Source organism: Mastacembelus armatus, chromosome 18 (assembly GCF_900324485.2).
Source record: "Mastacembelus armatus chromosome 18, fMasArm1.2, whole genome shotgun sequence".
NCBI lineage: Eukaryota > Metazoa > Chordata > Actinopteri > Synbranchiformes > Mastacembelidae > Mastacembelus > Mastacembelus armatus.
This window is the reverse complement of record NC_046650.1, coordinates 15508186-15529977: the sequence shown is the minus strand read 5'-3', so window position 1 is coordinate 15529977 and position 21792 is coordinate 15508186. Positions and strand designations below refer to the sequence as shown.

The 21792-nt window shown below is 43.1% G+C and overlaps 3 protein-coding genes and 1 non-coding gene across 11 annotated transcripts in view; 3 read left to right on the top strand and 1 right to left on the bottom strand.

Moving 5' to 3' along the window:
• LOC113125089 (ADAMTS-like protein 1) overlaps positions 1–10194 on the top strand; it is a 70640-nt gene extending 60446 nt beyond the window's left edge. For 4 of the 5 annotated variants that reach the window (XM_026298395.1, XM_026298386.1, XM_026298404.1 and 1 more), the window contains 12 exons: positions 1539–1852; positions 2863–2992; positions 4817–5027; positions 5134–5316; positions 5428–5581; positions 5694–6705; positions 6800–6927; positions 7657–7777; positions 7999–8203; positions 8541–8650; positions 8783–9003; positions 9131–10194. In XM_026298395.1, the coding sequence (XP_026154180.1) occupies positions 1539–1852; positions 2863–2992; positions 4817–5027; positions 5134–5316; positions 5428–5581; positions 5694–6705; positions 6800–6927; positions 7657–7777; positions 7999–8203; positions 8541–8650; positions 8783–9003; positions 9131–9240 (2899 nt within the window). In that variant the 3' untranslated portion in view covers positions 9241–10194. Of the gene's footprint in view, positions 1–1538; positions 1853–2862; positions 2993–3198; positions 5028–5133; positions 5317–5427; positions 5582–5693; positions 6706–6799; positions 6928–7656; positions 7778–7998; positions 8204–8540; positions 8651–8782; positions 9004–9130 lie in introns of those variants that run through there. The other variant, XM_026298420.1, reaches the window with a different exon arrangement.
• Positions 10195–11231: 1037 nt separating this feature from the next.
• On the top strand, positions 11232–15133 carry LOC113145796 (NACHT, LRR and PYD domains-containing protein 3-like). Of its 2 annotated transcripts, none has more exons than XM_026332893.1 (6): positions 11232–11588; positions 11861–13583; positions 13700–13783; positions 13915–13998; positions 14529–14606; positions 14694–15133. In XM_026332893.1, the coding sequence occupies exons 1-6, from the start codon at positions 11378–11380 to the stop codon at positions 15013–15015; spliced, it is 2502 nt and encodes an 833-aa protein (XP_026188678.1). In that variant the 5' UTR covers positions 11232–11377; the 3' UTR covers positions 15016–15133. The 2 variants fall into 2 exon arrangements, with proteins under 2 accessions (XP_026188678.1, XP_026188670.1); XM_026332885.1 differs by having other exon boundaries at positions 11232–11690.
• A 309-nt stretch (positions 15134–15442) lies between these two features.
• On the bottom strand, positions 15443–15516 carry trnai-aau (transfer RNA isoleucine (anticodon AAU)). Its single transcript has one exon. It is a non-coding gene; the product is annotated as a tRNA-Ile (tRNA).
• Positions 15517–15704: 188 nt separating this feature from the next.
• On the top strand, positions 15705–20146 carry larp7 (La ribonucleoprotein 7, transcriptional regulator). 3 transcript variants are annotated; one of them, XM_026312563.1, is made up of 13 exons: positions 15705–15746; positions 16194–16413; positions 16733–16833; positions 16933–17016; positions 17114–17278; positions 17397–17499; positions 17641–17949; positions 18215–18368; positions 18490–18632; positions 18893–19005; positions 19085–19244; positions 19396–19487; positions 19714–20146. In XM_026312563.1, exons 2-13 carry the CDS (start codon positions 16212–16214, stop codon positions 19789–19791), a joined length of 1704 nt encoding a protein of 567 aa, XP_026168348.1. In that variant the 5' UTR covers positions 15705–15746; positions 16194–16211; the 3' UTR covers positions 19792–20146. The 3 variants fall into 3 exon arrangements, with proteins under 3 accessions (XP_026168348.1, XP_026168347.1, XP_026168349.1); XM_026312562.1 differs by having other exon boundaries at positions 15723–15820; XM_026312564.1 differs by having other exon boundaries at positions 15725–15820; positions 16176–16413.
• Positions 20147–21792: the final 1646 nt, after the last annotated feature.

Sequence of the window (21792 nt, the reverse complement as noted above, 5' to 3'; positions counted from 1 at the left end):
CAGCCAAACGTTTTTTCACCTTACCATTGGTAAATAACATATTCCCGCTGATGGAAACTTAATTGATATGATTAGAGTAGGGCTTTGGCAGATATTAGAAAAATGTGTTGTTTCCTTCCATGAATGAAACCAGGATTGTTTTTGAAGCAACAGATGTAATTTAACTGTGCATGAAGATCAACATGTCTGTGGGTTCATTTGCGGCTCTGGTTCCAGGCTCTGACTGGTGCTGATTCATTTGTTTGTTCAAAACACAATCAGTCCCTGGGCTGTCGTAAAGAGCCAACGTTGCTGTAATTAGGAGCGTCTTATGAAACTGCGAGGAAGAATGGCGGCCGTGTTAGTGATACCTTTATCATACAATGTTCACTGAAGTGAAAATTGCTTTGGTACTTAACAATATACGTTATTGTACAAGCAAACTAAATTCCTTTTATTACATTCCAGTTGTGGGAAACAATTTTTACAGCTGTAGGATAAATGGATTATCTCACTTTTCATAATATCAGGCTTTTCAGTCTTCACTTTTCATGCTCCAGTGCTAACTTGGTAAGGTTTAGGGATTCACTTGTATGTGTACTAATGCTTTGATAATGCAATCCTAAACAGGACAGCTGCTGATTGATCCAGGCATCATGGCTGATCAGATCATGACGAAACATCTGTGATGAACTGATAAACCCACTCACTCCCCAGATGTTTTGCTGCCTTCTACCCACAGTGTCTGCAGCCTGCTGTTAAACTTGCTGGTTGATATGTAACTGTATGGGCATCTAGTCAAAGCCATTTGGACTGAGGACTGCTGCTGTGGTTATGTGAAAGAGAAATATTACAGGGCCAGTTGGGAGTATCAGGTGCACATAGTGGTAGAAATTCATCTTTATATTTCCGTAATTTTATGAGCAGTTAACGAACACACGAGTGACATCAAACAGCTCCTATGATCTCCTCAATCACCAGCTCTACACAGCATTGAACCATAATGGAAACTCTAGAAAGCACAGTGTAATGTAGATTTCCCTTCGTTGATCCTTCAAAGAAATAAGCTTTTCATCTTAGCCAATGTTTTTTTTTATGTTCAATCCCCAGAAAGTTATATGTCAATTAAATCTGAAAATCAACTAGGATTTCTGTCTCACGCTTTTTACTGTAGTTTTATTATAGTTTTTATTTCTGGTTCACTCTCCCAGAGTTATTGAAGGGATAACAGTTCGCTCTCTGGTCCCTAATTCTCACCCAGCCTTGACAGGCCTTCAGGCATTCATGAACAGCAATGATCTGCAAGTATTTCTCCCCTGATCCAGGCTTTGAGATGAGGAAAGATGCACATGAAAGTTGTTTTGTCCAAGAATGGCTGATCGTAGGGATTCCCAGCTGTTCAGTTCGCCACAGCGGGGCTGAATGATATGAATACTGAGTTTCTGAACATAGCAGCAAATGACAGTATGTGAAGAATGAACACTGTACTGTTTATATGGATATATTGGTGATGAATGATCCTGTTTCCTTTCTCAAACTTACCTGCCTCTCTTCTCCAGCTTCATCCCTGGGCCCTGGCAGCCCTGCAGCAGGACATGCGGTGCTGGGACCCAGCAACGTACCGTCAAATGCCAGGTGCTGTTGTCCTTCTCCCAGACTGTTGCTGATCTGCCCGATGACGAGTGCGAGGGGGTCAAACCTGCTACGAGTCAGCCCTGCTACCGCACGCCCTGCTCTGGTGTTCTGGGCCAAGGGAAGGAAAGCGAAAAGCAGGGGGGAGAAGATCATGAGGAGGGGGGGACACCTGAAAGAGAGGACCTGCACGACTGGGAGTATGAGGGGTTTACGGAGTGCTCTGAGAGTTGTGGGGGAGGTACGGATCATCGGTATCCTTATTAATATACTAAAATAAAAATGTACTAAATTAATATTACTTAGTTTGGATACAGTTTAAATCCCAAACGGTTTAGGTTTTGGAATAATCTCATAAATAACGAGCACAGAATACTGCAGGCAATGAAGCAACCCTGGTAACCTCCTGATGAAAGGAAGCAGCTCTATCCTGCTCTTTTAATTAGCATTAATGTGACAAGTTACAGACGTTAGCAGGAAGCTGATGTCAGAGGATGACTAAAGCCGTGCCAGGACAGGCTTTGAAGTACAAGTAACCTATGTGGCGTTAGATGATAGTGGATGAAATACCAAGTTTAACCCTAATGGTCAGGAGTCTCCAGAATGCGGCACCAGCCAGAGACAGCTTTCCCTAAACATCCTGCCAGCATTTGTTGAAACCCACTTTAATCTCCCCACCTCTGCGTCCAAGCCTGCGTGCCACCATTGTGTCTCTGCGTGTTAACGTCTGCCCGAGTGTGCATGTGTAACTTAATTTCTGTACAATGTCTGTGTGTGTGTGCTCAGACAAAGCCAACAAACCTCCATCCAGCGATGATTACAGAGCAGTATCGGATGTCACATGCACACCCCGAGGGCTGAGCTCCTGTGGACCATCACACCACTGTGGTGTTTGAAGTGCCTGCTCCACTGTTATTGTCCCCAGCATTAGAAGCAGACTCAGAGATTTATGTTACATTGCTTTTAACATGACCTGACATCATATCCTTAAAGTTTATCTACAGTCCAGGCCAGGAGCTTTTCTGGCAGCCATACTGTTCTGATGTTCAGCATGCACCATTTGATACGACCACTGCTTGCTTTTCACTGAGCGGCCTAATATCTGGGTTGCTTCATAGCAATGTTCGATGCTGCACGTATGTAAGAAGTATGTTTGGACACAATGTAAAAACATTTGTGAATGAACCCTGTGTCCTCACTCATGGTTCTTTAGTCATCCCTTCTGACTGCGTCGCTGCTGTCTAATCCCAGGTCTGCAAGAGGCTGTGGTCATCTGCCTGAACAAGCAGACAAGGGATGCAGCAGACCAGAGCCTGTGTGAGAGCTCCCGTCGGCCCCCGCAACTCCTCCAGGACTGCAAAACTCAGCCCTGCCCACCCAGGTACGCTAACGCCTGCAGCTCACACCCACATCACTGTCATTTAGATGTTTAGATATTCTTTAAACTGGTCTGTGTATGGACATCAAAACAGGTGTGATTGATGGATGCAGGAGGAGGAAATGTGTTTTTGGGAAAAAAGGTTTGGCTGCAGTGAAGAAGAAAGTATTAATTAAAAACAGGGCTAAGATCTTTCTGCTCTCTCTTAGTGTGCCAAGACTGGGACCTTCACGTACCATTTCCCTGATGCACCCTGGGCCCTACACCTGCAACTACTTAGCTCTCAAACTATCAAAAAACACGCATCACATTGGCTGAATCAATTAATCTCTACTAATCACTGCTTGTGTACAGAAGAGATTTAAATCCGTCTAATCTGCTACATTATCCCTCTCAGCTCGGGCCAATTAAATCACCATTTAGGCCACTTCAGTCCAAGTGATACTGAAGCAGGGTGATAGAGATGGATGGTTGTATGACTGAGCAGGAAATGAAGCCAGTAAGACAGTTTGTGGACCCTGCTCAGACACTAGACACCATAGGGATCAGATGTCATACCTGCTTGGCCCCAGATCTGAAAGTGTCTTTGGAGGAATTTTTGAAAACCTTTTTACTGGTTATATCAATGCACCGCTGCTTCCTCTTCAAAACCTGCTGAAGCAAAAAACCTCATCCTCCTGTGGTCTACTGAACGTTAGGCGGATGGACAGTGTTGGAATTTAAAATATGAAACAAACACTGGTTCATCAAAACGAAATACCTGAATGGTGAAGCGGTATAATGGCATGTTGTTTAATTGAACTCAGCTGCGGCTAATGGGTCAGTAGACTTCACGGTAGGCCACACGTTTCAAGTTAACGCCATGCGCAGTGTCAGTGTCCCACCACTCTGGTAAGAAAACCCAGAGGCCTGCAGCCTGTTTTTCCAGGCCTTGAGTCTTGTTTTCAGGCACAACACATGCTGTATTGGACTTGTTTCCTTTGGCCCTTTACGCCCTCCCTCAGGCCTCCTTACTCCCATATTAAGCTACACTCTTTGGATAGTGTTCCTTCTGAAGGGAACCAGCCATAAGATTTGGCTTTGACTATAGTACTGGTCCAGAAACAAGCTCCATTCCCAGTTCTTCCCAGTCCCTGGACTCTGGAGTAAATATGAATAGTTTTGAAATCTCACCCAATCTGTCAAGCAAGAAGTAAAGTTGCTGCCAAAGCTTTTAGATGCGTTTATAGACATAGCAACTAGTTTGACGAATGTCACATCATTTTCAGGTTTGGCATAAATATTCAAATATAACTTTGACGCTGGATTGATCGAGCTTTGAAGTGTACGACATGAAGAGAAAATGTGGGTGAAGAAGTAATGCAAGTAGGGATTTCTCAAATATCAGTGAATTCAGTGGGAAATTGAACGTACCTTTGCCAGCATCCGGCCCCAGGAATCACTCTTGGTTTTCACTCGTATTCACTTTCATAAATTTACACATTCACAAAACTGCAAAAGTTTCTCCTTCTGGGATCAAGAAACAACAGAAAGAACTCAGACTTAACTCCTCCTGACTGCATTCTCTGCTGGGCTGGGTAATAGGCTATGTATACATATACGCATAAAGGCTAAAGGATGATCATTAATCAGGGACTGTCATGGTTAAGAGTTGAAAAGTCTGTGCTCCAGCACTGAAGCTAAATTATGATGATTTACAATCAAACACAGGAAAAATCCAGATAAGCTAGAACCTGGAGGTGGAATAGTTTAAGTAAATCTTGCATATGTTTTTTTGAACATATCTGTGTGCATGAAATAGTTTAATGGTGAGTTTTGTGTTGTCAGGTGGGAAACGGGGGAGTGGAGCTCATGCTCTGCTACCTGTGGAGTTGGTCTAATGACTCGCACGGTGGCTTGTACTCACCGACCCTCTCGGGACAGCAACGAGACTGAGGTTTTGAGGGATGAGGACTGTCAAAATCCCAAGCCCAGTCCTGTCCAAGCCTGCAATCGCTTTGACTGCCCTCCGATGTGGGACACACATGACTGGGGAAAGGTAAAAAGGACTTTCACCAAAAGAGCAACCAGATTTTGCTGCAAATCTAAAAGCGTGTGAGTCCTCATTAAAAGGAAGTTTCACCTCTGCATTTTTGTGGCTGTAGTGCTCCCAGAGCTGTGGTGGTGGTGGAGTTCAGAGAAGGAAGGTCCTGTGCAAACAGCGGTTGGCAGACGGCAGCATCCTGGAGCTGCCGGACACATTTTGCCCTTCGAAAACCCCTGCAAACCAGCAGCCCTGTGCCCAGCAGGAGTGCCCACCTCAATGGGTCACAACCAGCTGGTCCCAGGTACACTTTCTTCTAGTGTCAAGTAGTCACAATAAAAATTCCCAGGTTGCAAATTGTAAATATACAGGGTTTGCTAGTTTTACTGTCATGTATATTCATTTATTTGTCTAGTGTTCAGTGACATGTGGAAATGGCATCCAGAGACTTCAGGCAGTCTGCAGAAAAGAAGGGGAAGATGGGGAACAGTGGACTGTAGACCCTAAGAACTGTTCCCTAATGGCTCGCCCCACCCAAACCCGGCCATGCTCCATCAGGCTCTGTGACAGTAAGAGAAACTTGAGACTTGATACTAAGCAAAAATAAATAAATAAATCAAATCCAGAGTTAAGTTGTGTTGTGTATTTATCCATTCACCTGTCCTATTAATTTCATCGCAGATTCTATCAAGCATGATCCCACCATACTGGCCCAGAGGAGGGTTTATGTCCAGTGGAGGAAGAGCAAGAAGTTGCAGTTTGTAGTGGGGGGCTATGCCTACGTCCTGCCCTGGACAACTATGGTTGTACGCTGCCCAACCCGTCACTTCCGCAAGGGCCACATCCGATGGCTGAAGGACGGGAAGCCCCTGGTCAGCCTCCCACATCTCTCTATAACTTCATTTGGTTACGTGAAGATTCAGCAGGTCCGTGCGTCTGATGCTGGGATATACACGTGTGTCGCGGGCCGTGCTCAGGAGCATTTTGTCCTACAGGTTATTGGCAGCAAGCAGAAACTTTCTGTGCCAGAGTCGTGGCTCCAGACAGGTGGACAGCCAAAGGTTGTGCAGCCAGAGGTGACCTCAGCAGCAGAAGGATTTCAGGAGCTACCCATCTCCCTGAACCAATATGACAGCATAGTTGAGCTTTTGCTTAAATTCAAAGGCTCTGTCCAAGATGACAAAGACACCGGTGATAAAGCACACTCCAGTGAGAAGAACAGGTCATCCCTGGAAGGTGAGAGAGCAAGTGCAGAACTTTCCAGTCAGCCAGTCGTGCTCGTTGCTGATACCCACAGGCTAGATGAGATCACACACAACCACTCTGAAGGCCTCAGAGGAGCACGGGGGGAGCAAATCATCACTCAGTTGCTCAGTGAGCTCACTATGACGCAAGGTGAAACCAATGAGTCTACTCTTCATCCTCCGGAAAGTGCCGAATCTTCCACGCGAGGGCCACTTCTTTATAAACTAAATACCAAATCCCACACATCTGGGCCGAGACACCCGATAATAATCCAACAGCCCACGAAGGCTGGAGTGGTGCCGCTGTCTGAGGTGGTGGTGGAGGTGGGGGTGCCAGCTTTTCTGCAAAAACCAGTTTCTAGTTTGGAGCTGAGATGTGAGGCACTGGGCAACGCTGAGCCGTCCCTGACATGGACAAAGAACGGAAAAGAGCTGCAATACAATAGCAGGTAAGAAAAACCTCTGACCAAACCTGCAGGTGTTGATGTATAAAGTATCTGACCGTTCTTTGACACGTTGGTTATTTTGTCTTCGTGCTGGCAGAGTAGGCCTGTTGTCCAGCGGCTCACTGAGGATTCAGTCTCCAAGCAAAGTGGACGAGGGTCTGTACACCTGCACTGCCACAAACCATCTGGGATCAACATCTCTGTCTTCTTGGCTGCAGATTACAGGTAACTGAATGTGTGTGTCATCCTGTCAGTTTACGACATTCACACACAGTGGAGTCAGAATAAAACCAACATCAAGCTGAGTTTGTCCCGACATGCTGTCATGTAGAACAGGTCGCAGAACTTTGTGTTGTTCTTTTGTGGTTCAGGGTTAGTAGTTCTGGGAAAGCATTCTTTTCAACTGAGAAACACACACACACACACACACACACACACACATGAATAAGCACAGACACAGATACACAGTAAGTGTTAACATACCCCAGTGGCTCATCTGGATGAGTCAGCGAAGGGGAATGTCCCGAGCGCACCACAACCCGGGACACCTCTGAGCCTCGCTGTCCTTCGTCTCCCTCAGAGCATCAGAAGTCGCCACCTTTGTGTTTCCCATCCAAGTCCTGCCTCTGCAGGTTTCCTGATGCTCCAGAACTTTACTTCCCCATATGAAAACAATTAGAGGTTCAAGGGAGTGCCTTCTAAATTAAGAGAGTGAAGAGGCTTAAAGTGATGAAAAAGTACCAATGAAATGCAATCCCAAATACTCTGATACTGATTTTAAATGGAAATCTAAGGTTACTCTGATTTGTGTAAGCTCACAGCTGTAAGACATGACATATGCTGAGTAGATGTTCACTTAAAAACCTCAGAGCATTAGCTGCTTCGCTCACAGTCACAAAACTCTCCAGTGTCCAAACCCACATATAAAATATACTTTCACCGTTGTGTTTTCAGGAGGCAAAAGAAGAAATTGTTTCCACGGTAACATTATGGGAGAAAATAGCTCTGTTTGCTCTGAGAGGGTTAACGTCAGCCAGTCAGCTGAGCTGTGCCACGGACAAGGCTGCCCCCTCAGGTACTTTTCTGCTACTACACCTTTAAGTATTAGATTTCACACGACTGGTTTCCTTCTGTTTGTTTAACATGTGTTCTGCATTTCCCCTCAGTGTCCCATCCCAAAATATTTTCTTTGTTTGTATGTTTATGGAAACTTTAGTTCATCCCAATGCTGCTCACTAAGGAGATTTGATTAAATAAACTTAATCCTTGTTCGCTGTTCTTCTGTGCTTGGATAAGGTGGCAAGTGGATTCTTGGTCGACGTGTTCAGCGACTTGTGGAGGTGGTTCTCAGTCCAGGCGTGTCCGCTGTATGAAGGGTCCAGTTGGCAGACTCAGGGAGGTAGAGAGCCAGTACTGTGTTGCCACAGGCAGGAGACCCTCAGACAACAGGCTGTGCAACCTTCTGCCCTGTGCCAGCTGGGTCACATCCCCATGGGGGCCGGTGAGTTCGCCTGTCATCGAGCAGAAACACCTCGGTTCATTAGAAGTAGTTTCAGTAACTGGCACTGTGGAGTATTTGTTTTGGTTGTTGTCCACGTCAAGCAGTGGGGAAACACACCGCTATTGCTTTTCTTTCTAGTAGGAACCAAATCACCTTTAAGTAAATAAGAATTTCAGTTGAGTAAAAACTGTTTTGTCATGGTATTTGCTTAAATTACTCGATTCATCCATTTATTGGTGGATTTTACAGTGAGAATGAAATGAATAGTTTACAAATGGTCAGAGGCTAAAAACCACAGCCACATTCTTTGAAATTTTGACAAAATTTTCTCTTTCAGTGTCACGGTCAGTGTGTTGGTCCCAGTTTGGCCACACAGCACCGGCATGTGTACTGCCAAGACACAAATAATACCAAAGTCCCCTCCAGGATGTGCAGCGGACTCCCCAGGTAAATATAAACATCAAAACGTGAAGGACTGTTGGCTGCTTCTTTTTATTACTGAAGGTTCAGAGACAGTTCATGTTTCGGTGAAGCCAGTCATCACAGTTTGGCTTTTTAAATGTGTGTTTTTGTATGTAGGCCCAGCTCCCTGAAGAATTGCTCCACAGAGGCCTGTGCTCTCTCTTGGCGTGTGGGCCCCTGGACACAGTGCACAGCCACCTGTGGGCGCCATGGTTTCCAGTCACGCCAGGTGACCTGCACACACCGTCGCACTGGCAAAGCGGCACGGGAACATCACTGCATGTGGAGGCCTCGTCCTCCCAGCTGGCAGCGCTGCAATATTTTGTCCTGTGGCAGAGGTGAGAACAATGCACATGAAAGAAACTCCACTAGCCCAAATTTGGTTGGTAGATTTGTATCTGGAATCTTTTTCATTGCTGCTTAATGTGAGTACATGTACTAACCTGTATCTCCTGTGCTTTCCAGTGGGGGAGTGTCGAGACAGCACGAGGTACTGTGAGAAGGTTCAACAGCTGGAGCTCTGCCCGTTGCCCCAGTTTAAAAGTCGCTGCTGTCACTCCTGCAGAAACACCTGAGACGGGCGTACAGTGTGAGATGAGGGCTGGGGACAGCCTGGATAGGTCAGGGCAGGTGCCAACAGAGACTTGAAACCTCTTTGCCCCCTCCCAACTCCACAACTGTCTTCAAAGAACGGTTTTGGAAGTGGATACCAGAGTGTAGAGAAATGTTTGGATACCTGCAAGGGGCTGTGATCTACTTTCCTTAAAGATGTCATGTGTTGTTATGAAAGGAATGAAGGCCCAGTTTTACTTCCTTTTTTAAATCTGATGCTCATGTCATCAGCTTTCCTAAATTATGCAAAAGAGACTGACACACATTTCCTGCGTGAGAAACAAAAACTTGTGAGTGCATCTTTTCTACAGAGTTCCTAAAGAGGAACAAGTGAAGAGCCATAATATCAGGACTGTTCATATTGTCTAGTGTTGTTTTCAGGGACTTCCCTGAAAACAAAGCAGAATATAAACACACTAACAGCTGCAGTGGTTTCTGTTGTGGCACCATCACTCCATGTCCAAATAGAGAGCACATTGTCATCCAGTTTAACCCACACATATAAAAACATAATGAAAAGACTTTTAAAGAGAATTTGAAATTGATTGACATCATACTGAGTTTGTGATAACCACTGGATAGTGTATTTGCTTTTATTGCAGTGGTCTCTAACACAGCGCTGTAAGATGGTGTAGGTACTAAACAGGTTTTTATTAATGCAGTGTGGGGATACTCTCATTTAAAAGTGAGATACAACATAGCGCTGATATACGTTTGGTATTAGGCACCTGGGAACTAGATCATGGTCTGGGATCCAGTTTTGGGTCAGGCAGCACGTGCTGACAGCAGCGGACATTTAAAGAGGAAAAGGATTAGGCTTGCAGATGTTTTTACTGCATTTTAGCAGAAACGAAAGGACGTGCTAGAGATTTATTTTGCATGGGTTGCACTAATGGAGGTATATGACTGACACAAGTCAATTTTTGAGATAAAAAGATACTTAATTTTGCACTCAACTCATCCAAGTCTGTTAAAAACATGGCTTGTGGAGTTTTTTTTTTTTTTTATTCTAGTCTGTACAGTTACAAAGTTTATATATTTTGATTCTGATTTTTATGTCTCTTGGAATAATGTTTGCTAAATTGCTCCTCTAACCACTTTGCAGCACGTAATTGTCGGCTGCTAATTCATCCTGTTCTTCTAATTATACTTTTGCTGTGGTTTGACATTTTAGGAAGATAAACAGAGCATTTCTTTGCATTTCTTATGTGACTCTGCTGCCAAAGACAGATTTCAGCGTCAAACTTAAACCATGTAATTATAAGTTATGTCATATTCCGATATTACTTTAAGCAGTTGTGGCCTTTTTAAAGCTTGTTTGTAATGAACCAGACTTACATTATAATAAAGGGTTTGCACTGTTGATTTTAGTATTATGGATTGCAAAATGCTTCATCATTAAGTGTAACACATGCCTTAGCAGGAGACTACTTGCCCTTCCTTTGATGTGTGATTGATTTTATGAGACAGCATTAACATATTACTTATGCTCTTAAGTTATGTAGCTATTTGTCTCGTCTTTAAACTATTTATTTTAATGTGTGTTCTTGTGCATTTTTTTGTAAATAAATGCAGGGTTGGGTTCTAAGTATCATTTTCCTGCAGCTGTTAGTTTTGATTTGCATGCGATGGAGACCCTCTGCTGGTGACTTGATGTGTTGTTCTCTGCTCATGCCTGGTTTATCATTAAATAAAACCAAATACATTCCTTTTATAATCAGTTTGGAATTATTTTGGGAATAACAATCTGTCTTGTGTGATCAAATCGATGCTGGAAATTCTGTGAGATTATTATTTTATTTATCTGAGATCACACAAACAAAAGATGCATACTATGCATACTAATGCAATGGGAGGTTCTACTCTGAACCGGAACAACAAGACATTCAGTTTTAGGTTGTTAAAGTAGGAGCACTTCCTATTTCTGTTTTTACAACCCACAGTTCACACTCTATTACTCTGCTATTAAAGAAGGAAGTGCATTCACTTCTTTATAAGAGGAAATCACTTAGCGGCATAAATATAGACGAGGTGACAGTGGAGCATATTGGGCTCCAGTTGGGCTTTTTGATTCATGCCGGGGATTAGCTGAGATTAGTTATGGTGGAAAACGATAGCTGTAATTCTTGTTTGAAGACAATTAGGATTTTGCGAGTTTCCCTCGTGGATGAACTGGAAGGACAGATTAACTCTCTGCTAGAGGTCTTAGTGCGTCAGGAGGTGTTCACTCGTGATGACCGTGAGGAGGTGTTGTGTCAGCCTGGGCCCCGGGCAAGAGTACGAAAAGTGTTGGATATCCTGGAGTGTAAAGGTGAGGAAGCAGCCAAGACTTTTCTCTCCATCAGGAGTAATTACCAGCAAGAGGCAGAGACTCACTCCAAAGAAGACAACCCAGGCCAGCCTCAGTCTGCAGGTATGCAATCAAACCAGAAATCACTCATCAGTCGTATCATTTTTGGACTAATAATAATGTTGATTTGTACACTTGGAGTTGCATTGTTCATAGAAACATACATGATGTTCTTAGGATAAATTCCTTAGGTAAAAAGTAGCACATTATATTAAGTTTCTTTTGTTTTTCAGAGTATGACAAGGTCAAACAAAAGCATAAAGATGTCCTCAGGCGTAGGAGTGAGAGCATGCTCTTCTACAACACACGACATGGGGAGAAAATCCTGTTTGCCGAACATTACGTCAACCTCTTGTTAGTTGATGGACACCAGGGCTTGGAGATTAAAAGACATGAGGTGCTAACATTTGGACAGAAGCGACTGTCTTTGCAGCAGAAGTCGGCAGTGCAAAGAAACATCACACCGGCCGAACTCTTTTCAAGCACAAACGGAAACCGTCCAGTCAAGAAGGTTCTGGTGACAGGGGTGGCTGGTATTGGAAAAACCATCCTGGTGCAGAAAGTTCTCTTTGATTTTGGCAGAAACAAGGGCCATCTAGAATTTGACTTCATCATCCACATGACCTTCAGAGACCTGAATCTGATCGACAGACCCACAAACCTGCGGGAGATGATCTTACGAAAGAATAGACACCTTGCTAAAGAGCTGGATAACATTTTGGAGAATGAGAGCAAACTGCTGATTATCTTGGATGGCTTTGACGAGTTCAAACACTACAGGAGATGTGATGTAGATGTATTTGTGACTGAGCTAGATGAAGATGCAGAGGTGGTGGAGATCTTTGGGAGTCTGATGCAGGGTGAACTTCTCCCCAATGCTTCAGTCTTACTCACAAGTCGACCGGCAGCTATGACCCACATCCCTGTGGGCTGCATCGACCGCTTTGCCCTCATCGCTGGCTTCTCCTTGGCTGAAGTTGAAGACTTCTTCTTCTGTTATTTCCAAGACAGTGCCCTTGCTAAGCAAAAGTTTGCAGTAGTTTCAGCCAATGAACTGATGCTAACACTCTGCTACATACCTGCATTTTGCCACATTGTATGCTGTATCCTCAAAGAAGGCAACAATCTGTGCGGAGAAAGCCCAAAAACCATGACGGACATATATGTCCAGTATCTAGTGGCTTTGCTTCGCTCTCACACTCAAGCGAGAGCTGAAACATTTCTTCAAGATCCAAGAACAGGGGCTTCACAGCAGCTCTCTGATGTAGTGCTGAAGCTGGGTGGACTCGCCTTCCAAAAACTGATGGATCACCAAACACTTTTCTACAGCAGCGACAGAGAAGTGGCAGCATTAGAGGACTGCAGCCTTGTTAGTACCTTCCTTGACAAGACAGTAGCACAAGAGCCTGGCTGCACTGAAGAGGTTTACTCCTTTGTGCATCTTACTGTTCAAGAGTTCTTTGCTGCAGTTTACTGTGCAATGACTGATCACCCTTTACCTGACGCACCTCAGCACACAGCAAGTCTCACAGAGGAGACGAGAAACGGGCATTTGGACCTTTTCAACCGGTTCCTATCTGGAGTCCTCTCTGAGCGCAACTCTAATCTTCTGTTAAGGCAGGTAGGGCTGTGTTGCCGCAAAGAAAAAGTGCTCGCATATCGCCAGAGAATCATCAGAGAACTTACAGTGCTCTGTGAGAATGGAGCTCATGTCCTAAATCATTTACACTGCCTGTTTGAGCAACAGGATAGCTCTTTAGCTCAGGGCTTGGAACTGAAGACGCTACGAGTTAATGTCAGTGATGAAATATTATCCCAAATGGATTATAATGTCATCAAGTACTTCCTTAACCTGACAGAGGGTAAACTATCAGAGCTGGATCTGACAGGGACTGGCGTGAGCTGTGAGGTCCTTAGAGATATTCAACCCCTGCTCCTTGGGTGTGAGAGTCTTTGGTGAGTTCCAGGTCAAACTTGGTTTGTTTTTTACAAAAACAATTGCAAAGTGACCACCAGGCTAAAAACACAGAAAGATGTGACTTATGCACTAACACCACTATTTCACTTTTAAGGCTTGGGGAAAACAACCTAGATATGGATACAGTTCAGGTTATTGCTGCTGTTCTGCAAGAGTCAGACAATATAATCCACCTAGGGTAAGATATCAATTAATATCACGCTTTGCTCCAGGCCACAAAGAAAGAATACAAACATTTTCTATTTTAGAGAATATGCTATGATAAAGAAGAAATATCACCAGTTTCACACTTTATCTTTCCTGTTTTAGAGTTGGATGGTCAAACATTGGTGATGAAGAACTACTAGCTCTTTGCAGTGCCATACGGATTAAAAAAAAGCTTCAGGAACTGTGGTAAGGGAGCAATGTGACAATATTTCACAAAGTTTTGGGGGAAATGAAAGTCTGGCCTGGCAGAGAATGACTGTAACTGAACCATGAGTCATTTAAAGATGACAACAGCAAAACTACACACAACTACTACGAGATACAGCTCGGTTGTTTTTGCCAGTGACAAAACTTTTATCATCAGTCCAATAAAATTTTATGAAATGTTCTCGAACAGAGGTCTCTTACCTCTGAGTCAGTTTTGAATCGATTATTTAGGTTAGTGATAATTACAATGTTTAATCGAGAAACACTGATGAAATGAACTAAAGAAATGGAAGCCTTTGCTGAACATTGTCCTACCCTAAATTGTTGAAATTGGCTGCACTCAAGGTCTGTGCCTTGAGTGCAGCCAATTGTCTCACCTTTCTATATCAGCAGTTTTCTTCATGTAGGGAATGCAGCTGTTGAGCACCTTTTCATATTTCATATTGTGTTGATTCATTATGTTAAAACACCGGTCAGGAAATAGCAATGTTCCCTATGTGCTTTCACAGGATGGAGGGAAACCAAGTGAGCTACAGGGGTCTGCTGTCACTCACTGATTTGACCCCAGTTCCTCTGAAAAGAGTTGTGTGCGTACATCACCTTTTTCACCAAATGCATCTAAACTGTATTTTAACAGATGTTGTGAAGTACCTGTCAATTCCCTCTCTGTGCAGCGCCATATGGAATGACCTGACCGACAGGGACCCAGAGTTGCTGAGCACCCAACAAAGCATCACTGTGAACTTCACAGATGATGAAATGTGGGAGGCGTGGGGGAACTGGGTCCTCAAAAGGTGTGAGGTCAGCAGCAATGAGAAGCTAGTGATGGTGCTCCATAAAGTGTGCAACATATCGGTTGGCTGCTTAGAAGTGCGGTGGGTGAAGACCTTCTATGAGAAATTGTCACAGTTCATCAAGCACAGGATTGAGCTCTGCACAGAGGATGATGATGTATGCAAGAAGCTTAAAATGTATGAGAGCATTTTAAACCGCTGACAAGCTGAAGTCTACACTCATTTTAAGTGATAAGCTAATTCATACAGATTAAATAACTAATACCAGTTTGTTTTTTTTTTAAAAGTTCTGTAGTGAAAAAAAAACAGGCTATTGTTGATCGAACCACACAAACAAAAATACATCATTAATGGTGGATTCATTGTGCAACCAAAACCTAAATGCTCTTAAGCTAACATTTCATGAAATATTAATTTTACAGCTGATAAAGTATGTAGATTATTAGGAAATAAATGTATCACTTCCTGTAATAATACAATTATTTATTGTTCCATGTATTTATTTTTTTATGTATTTGTGTATTGTTTTCTTTATGTATACAATCGCTAATTTATTTACAGCTGGCTAAGTAGTTTTCTCTACTTGTACTACTTACATTAACACTTCAGTACATGCAAAACATTTCTTGTGGCCCGTACGGGGATCGAACCCGCGACCTTGGCGTTATTAGCACCACGCTCTAACCAACTGAGCTAACCGGCCTGTTTACTACTTATAATACGATGTGAAAAATTCCTGAATATTGTTTGGTGCATTTCTTGTGAACTACTTTTGTTTTTTATCTTCATTGTAAATTGTGTTGACACTCGTCAATAAAATACTGAAACCTCGGGAACAGACAAGGTATATTTTGCATTTTATTTTTAATTGACTAAACGGAAGTTGTTTGATGACGACGTAACCGTGCGACGGCTCGCTGAGCAAACCAAACCGTAAGTTAGCCAGCTAGCTGCTGTTTTATCTCATTTTTGTCTTTAAACTGGACAGTTTCTTCATCTCAGACGAGGTGGGTTTTCCACATGATTCAATCTGTTAAACATTACGTTACGATTTGACGCATTTTGCGATGCAGTGGTCATGACCGCGGCTTTTTTTTTTTTAAATGTGCCTACCCGCGAATTAACTTCGACCGCAGTTTGCTAAAGGCTAATAACTTAAGCTTTATAAAAACATGTTTTTGTCAAGTAATGCTCATTATTTGTTAGAGTTATATTTAAGGGGCGTGTTTATCTTTTATAATTGTGGATGAGTGAAGGGGTAAATTATTGGTTATAATCCAGTTACAGCACAAACAGAGTGTTTCAGGTTAAACAGAATAAATAAGCAGGCTGCAGCTCTGTACTCTCAGTGTTGCTTTACAGGATGTATCTGTGCTGTAGTCTGGTGTCTGCTATAGCATGATCGACACAGAGAAGGTAGCTGGAGATGTCGGGGCTGCAGATCCCAGCAGCAAGAACAGGGACCCAGAGAAGAAGAAGAGGTCCCGGGTCAAACAGCTGCTCAGTGATGTTAAGAAACAGGTGGAGTTCTGGTTTGGAGACGTGAACCTGCACAAAGACCGCTTCCTGAGAAAACTCATCGAAGAGTCAGACGACAGATGTAAGTGCTGTCAATATTCCAGATAGATCATTTTTATATAGCCCATATGTCAAGGTTTACCCAGAACTGGCTTATTCCAATAATCACATACAGTAATTGGTCCTTTTTTCACACTGCAAGAGATTAGGACAGTGTCCACAGTCCTTGTCCGCTGCAGAAATACAGTCTTTAGCTTCAGCAAGCTCAATTAACCAAAAACACTAGAACATACATAAAATGCAAAGTTTCTTTTGGTGATAACGTACTGGCAGTGTGACCCAGGTGTGTTTGGGGATGAGACTCACCAGGATGAAGATATTTTATGTTGAATGTGTCTTAGACATTGATGTATCTGTGTTGGCGAGCTTCAACCGAATGAAAAAGCTGACAACTGACACCAAGCTGATTGTGAGGGCGCTGAAAAATTCCACTGTAGTTGAGGTATTGTGCCTGTGTCTTCTTTTATGGTTTCTTAGAAACATCACACCGTAATGTCAAATAAATTCTCAATAAAAAGCCTTTTTTTTTTTTAAATTTCAGGTTAACCTAGAGGGAAATAAAGTACGGCGTCAGCTTCCACTTGGAGATATACCAAATGATGTAGACAGCCGCACAGTCTACGTGGTAAAAAATGTTTCACGTTCTTGTTTTGATTAGATTTTCAAGGTTGGCAACATATTCATTTCTGTGAGGAGACATATGTTATCTGCTTCTTTTGCAGGAACTTTTACCTAAAGACGTGACCCACAGCTGGATAGAGAGAGTGTTCACAAAATGCGGGAATGTGGTTTATGTTAGTATCCCCAGATACAAGACGTCTGGGGACTCCAAAGGTTTTGCGTTTGTTGAGTTTGAGAAAGAGGAACAAGCACAGAAAGCCATTGAGGTGAAATTTATTTTTAATATTTCAGCATTGCCCTTTAATATGTTAGTTTATGTGATTCCTGTGTTGTGTGTATTTAGTAGGAAGAAAATTCATGAGAAATTTTTCATCTTTGGAACAGATGCTGAACAATCCTCCGGAAGATGCTCCCAGAAAACCAGGGATTTTCCCCAAGACAAAAAGTGGGAAGCCTCTTCCAGTGGCAGCTGGTAATCCAGCACCAGGTACAGTTAAATCAAAAACACATTTCATTTGATTTGCATTATGAATGAAATCTGATGTTGGCGTAATGTCAGGAGAAAGATGTTGTTGTAATTTGTAATTTGTTGCATAGATCTCTACATCTGAACATCTCTATACTCTAGGTGAAGAAGAGGAGAAAAAAAAGAAAAAGAAGAAGAAAAAGAAGGAGGTTGCCACAGTACCGACACCTGCAGAAGAAGCTAAAGAGCCAATGATGGAAGCAGAACCCTCAGAGCAAAAAAGAAAGTGCTCAGAAGAGGGGACATTGGAACCACAGGCTGTCAGCATTCAGAAAACCCCAGGCAAACTGTCCGAGAAGAAAAGACGAAGGTCGCAGACAGTAGACGGATCAGATAATGAATTACCATCTAAGATTAGAAAAACCAGTGAAAATGCCTCTGAAGAAAAAGAGGAAGATTTGGAAAAGCCTGGTAAGTGATCAGCATGTCTAAAAAGGTTATAGCATTGCTAAAAATGAGCCTGGAGAAAAGGAGGAAGCAAGGGCGAAGCCTAGTAAGTAATGTGTACGTCTGAAAAAGTTATAGCATTTTTTCAAAACAAAAAATATCTTTTGTCTCACCACATCCCACAACTCTCATTTCTGCTTTTTCCAATGTAAAAATACAGGAACTGTAAGAAGTTTAAAAGTGAAACCATGAGTTCTTTGTTATGTTAAGTCCGTTCTTGCCCTTTTAGATGCGCTGAGTCAGAGTGACACGAAGCAAGGTGTTGAGGAAGGGAAAGAAAACAGAGATGATTCAGCTGTTAAAGCAAAGAGGAAGAGAAAAAAGAAACACAAGGAGAAACTAAAGATTGGGGAGGAGGTCATCCCACTGCGTGTCCTGTCAAAGTAACAGCCTACATCCCTTTTTTTTTTTTGCGTCATCAGTAGTAATAAGTGAAAATCCCTTTTGAACTAAAATAACTTGAACTCCTGGGCTTCCCCTTCTCTCTCTTCTGTCGATGTTTAGGAAAGAGTGGCTTGAACTGAAGGAGGAGTATTTGACCTTACAGAAGCGCAGCATGGCATCCTTGAAGAAGTGCATTAGTAAGATTTCTCACAAAGAGTCAAAGAGCCTAATGGAGACGGACAGATGTGCTGAAGATGGAAACAGTGAGTTTTGTGTCAAGTTCAGATGTCCTAAAATACTGATTGTGAATGAAACCAACACCTAGAGTTGAGTTGTACACATAGAACAAAGAACATTAAAACATTAAACCATAAATTTTCCCTTATCAATTGTTAGTTGTACAGTAATAGTCATCCTGGAATTTCAATAGAAATTCTTGTGGAAAATTGTTGTTTTCATTTTAGAAACTATTTTCGAAATCTCAAACACTCTTCAGTAATGTTGGTTTCTCATTTTTGTCTAGATGACAATAGTATGAAAAGTGAGAAAGCGAGTAACCAGGGCCCCCAGTTTACCAGTGGTGTCATCATGAAGATCACAGACAACAAGCCTCTACCAGGGAGGAAGTTCATCAAAGTACAGCATCCTCCAGTGCAGCATATTCAATTTAAGACAGATAATAAAACATATTCCTAACATACTCCTGTGTGTGTAGGACATGCTGTGTAAAATATCCCCTGTGGCGTACGTTGACATCTTGGAAGGAGATGCTGAGGGTCACATCCGCTTTCACAGCCCAGAGGAAGCTAAAGCCATCGGTGACGCTAGAGCTGAGCTGCAGAAAGAGCACAGCTGGAAGCTGGAGATACTCTCAGGTAAACCGTTCATTCATGCATTCAGCATATGTTGTGTGTACTGCACTGTTTATTCTACTGTACCTGGATACAGTTTGGACCTGTATCAATGAATTTGAGTCAGGAAACAAACCTTTCCAACGTTAAAATATCTGTTTAATTTCTTTTAAAGGTGACCATGAACAAAGGTACTGGCAGAAAATCCTGGTGGACCGGCAAGTCAAGCTGAACCGTCCGAGGGAGAAGAAGCGCGGGACAGAGAAGGTGAGTGTACACTCGATTGTTGATCAGTCATTCCAATCTCAGGATGTCAACAAAAGGCTGTTAACAGCAAATTGTAAAAGGTTTTAGCAAAACCATGTTGTATTTGGTACATATGTAGTGTCCCATGTGGTAATATTCATATATACACACATTTATGATGCGTATTTGGGAAGCAGAGTATTATGTCCTATCAAATGTAATTTCTTCTGTTCTTGTCGCACTTCAGCTCATTTCCAAAGCGGAAAAAATCATCATTGCTCGGTCCAAGGAGGCTAATAAGCACATCCGTTTCCACGACGACTAACAACCGTTTTTTATGTTTCCAGCCGAACGTGTTTAATGCTGCAGACTGTCCATGATGCTGTTGGTGTTAATGTGTTTTTAGCTGGAATGGAACTAAAGGAGGCTTGAAGTGAAAATGAGTTAAAGTATTTTGAGTTTGCACTGGAGCCCCCTGTGATGATATGACCTGCTGCTATGCACAGAAACATTCATTTTTTAATACATGTCCTTTTTTTAAAGAGAAACTCTGTATATGATGTACATATGATTGATTTGGAAGTTCTCCCAGTTGAAGTGTGGGCAAGTCGAGGCTTTTTCCTTATGACTTGTATTTGGCTCATATGCTTTTTAAATAAAATGTGATTCTTTGGTGATTACAGCTTTTGTTGGTTTATATTTGCATCTCAGTACTTTTGCAGATTACGTAACACTGAGTAACAGTATGAAAATAGCTGCCAGAACAGAAACCCTGTGCCATTTTTTTTTTTTTTTTTATTGGTGTAAAGTAGAAACTTCCTGAGGACGTGTTGCAGCACCACACACCTCGTCAGCTGCTTCAGCTTCGGCTCGAAATCATGCAGTGGATGATCTGGCGGGTCTGAGACGGGTCCTCGCAGGCGCCGCTGTCAGGACAGGTTCCGTCCTTACAGGTGGACCAGTACATCCTGGACTCCTTATTGCCATTGGAGATGCATTCAAAGCCAGAGAATGTTTGATAGTCAGCAGGACACTGAGGTTTCTCTGTGGCGTTAAAGCTGGACCTACATGCTGCAGTTTCATTTATTTTGGGCTGGGGGTTAAAAAGCTTTGGGTTTGTTTTCCAGCTGTCAGCAGCTGCAGGTCTGCACTTTGAGCAGGGGGTTTTGTTGGACCAGATTGGGTCGTCTTTACGGACGATTGGGGCGCGCCGTGGTATGTTCCACGCTTTGTAATCCTCCTTCATGGTGGTTGTTGCTTGCAGAGGCTCCTTACTTTTCTCACTGGTTTGCACGAATGGCAGGATTGGCTTGGTGCGCTGGCACTTGTGCGGGGTGTAGTCCGCGTGTGTTGTGGACACAAACTTGTGATCAGCTGGTGGGCAGCACGCTTTGGCTTTGCCATGGCCATGAAACTTGGTTTCCAGGGGCCACTTCTTGAAGTGCTTGAAGAACTCACTGGCTTCACTGAAAAGCTCCTGGTCTATCTCCCAAGCTGCAGGCCTGGTCTGTTGCTCAGGCTTCCCCCTGTTGGTGCAGGGCTGCACTGCGTGGGTGATGTAGTCCGACCTGTAGCTGGTGATGCTTTCAAATGGTTGCAGCTGTTGTGGGACTGGTTGACAGTGTGTGTCCACCTGTGCAGGATACTTCTGGGAGTGACCTTCTTTGCTGGTACCAGCTACTCCTTGGTTGACTTTCAGGCTGTCACTCAGGTTTGTTTTCCATGCTCGGAAATCACCTGTAGATTAAAGAAACAGTGGGTTTGAATCAGGATGAATGCATCTGTTGTTTATTTCTGACATAAATGACTTGTGGTTTCTTACGTTTGTACACAGATGTGTAGTTCTCCACCTTGGACTCCAGCTGTTTGGCTACAAAGCCAGTCAGATCATGTGGAGCGTTGCTGCATCTCCACTTATCTTTGGGTGCCATTGATGACTGCAGCGCCTTTGGTGTTTTTTTCACCCATTTCAGCGTGACCAAGGTTGACCTGAAACACATCAGTTTCACTTTCTGACTTATGTAACTCACATATTTTAGGTTATGCAAAGGAATTATTCTTTCATTTGTCAGTTTCCTACATTTCCCAGAGGTGGAGAGAAATTAGACACAGAACTTACTTGAAAGTGGTGATATCGGCGCTGGTCCCCTTCAGTGAATGGTTAGGGTTTTTCTGTGTTGTGGTTGAGATGATGGCCCTGTGGCAGCAGGGAGGGATGAAGCTCTCTTGGTACTCTGTGGTCATGGAGGGCCACCCCGGGGCCCTCTGAGGGACAGAGTACTTCCTGGACATCAAGACAACTGTTATGCAGTGATCAGTACACAGC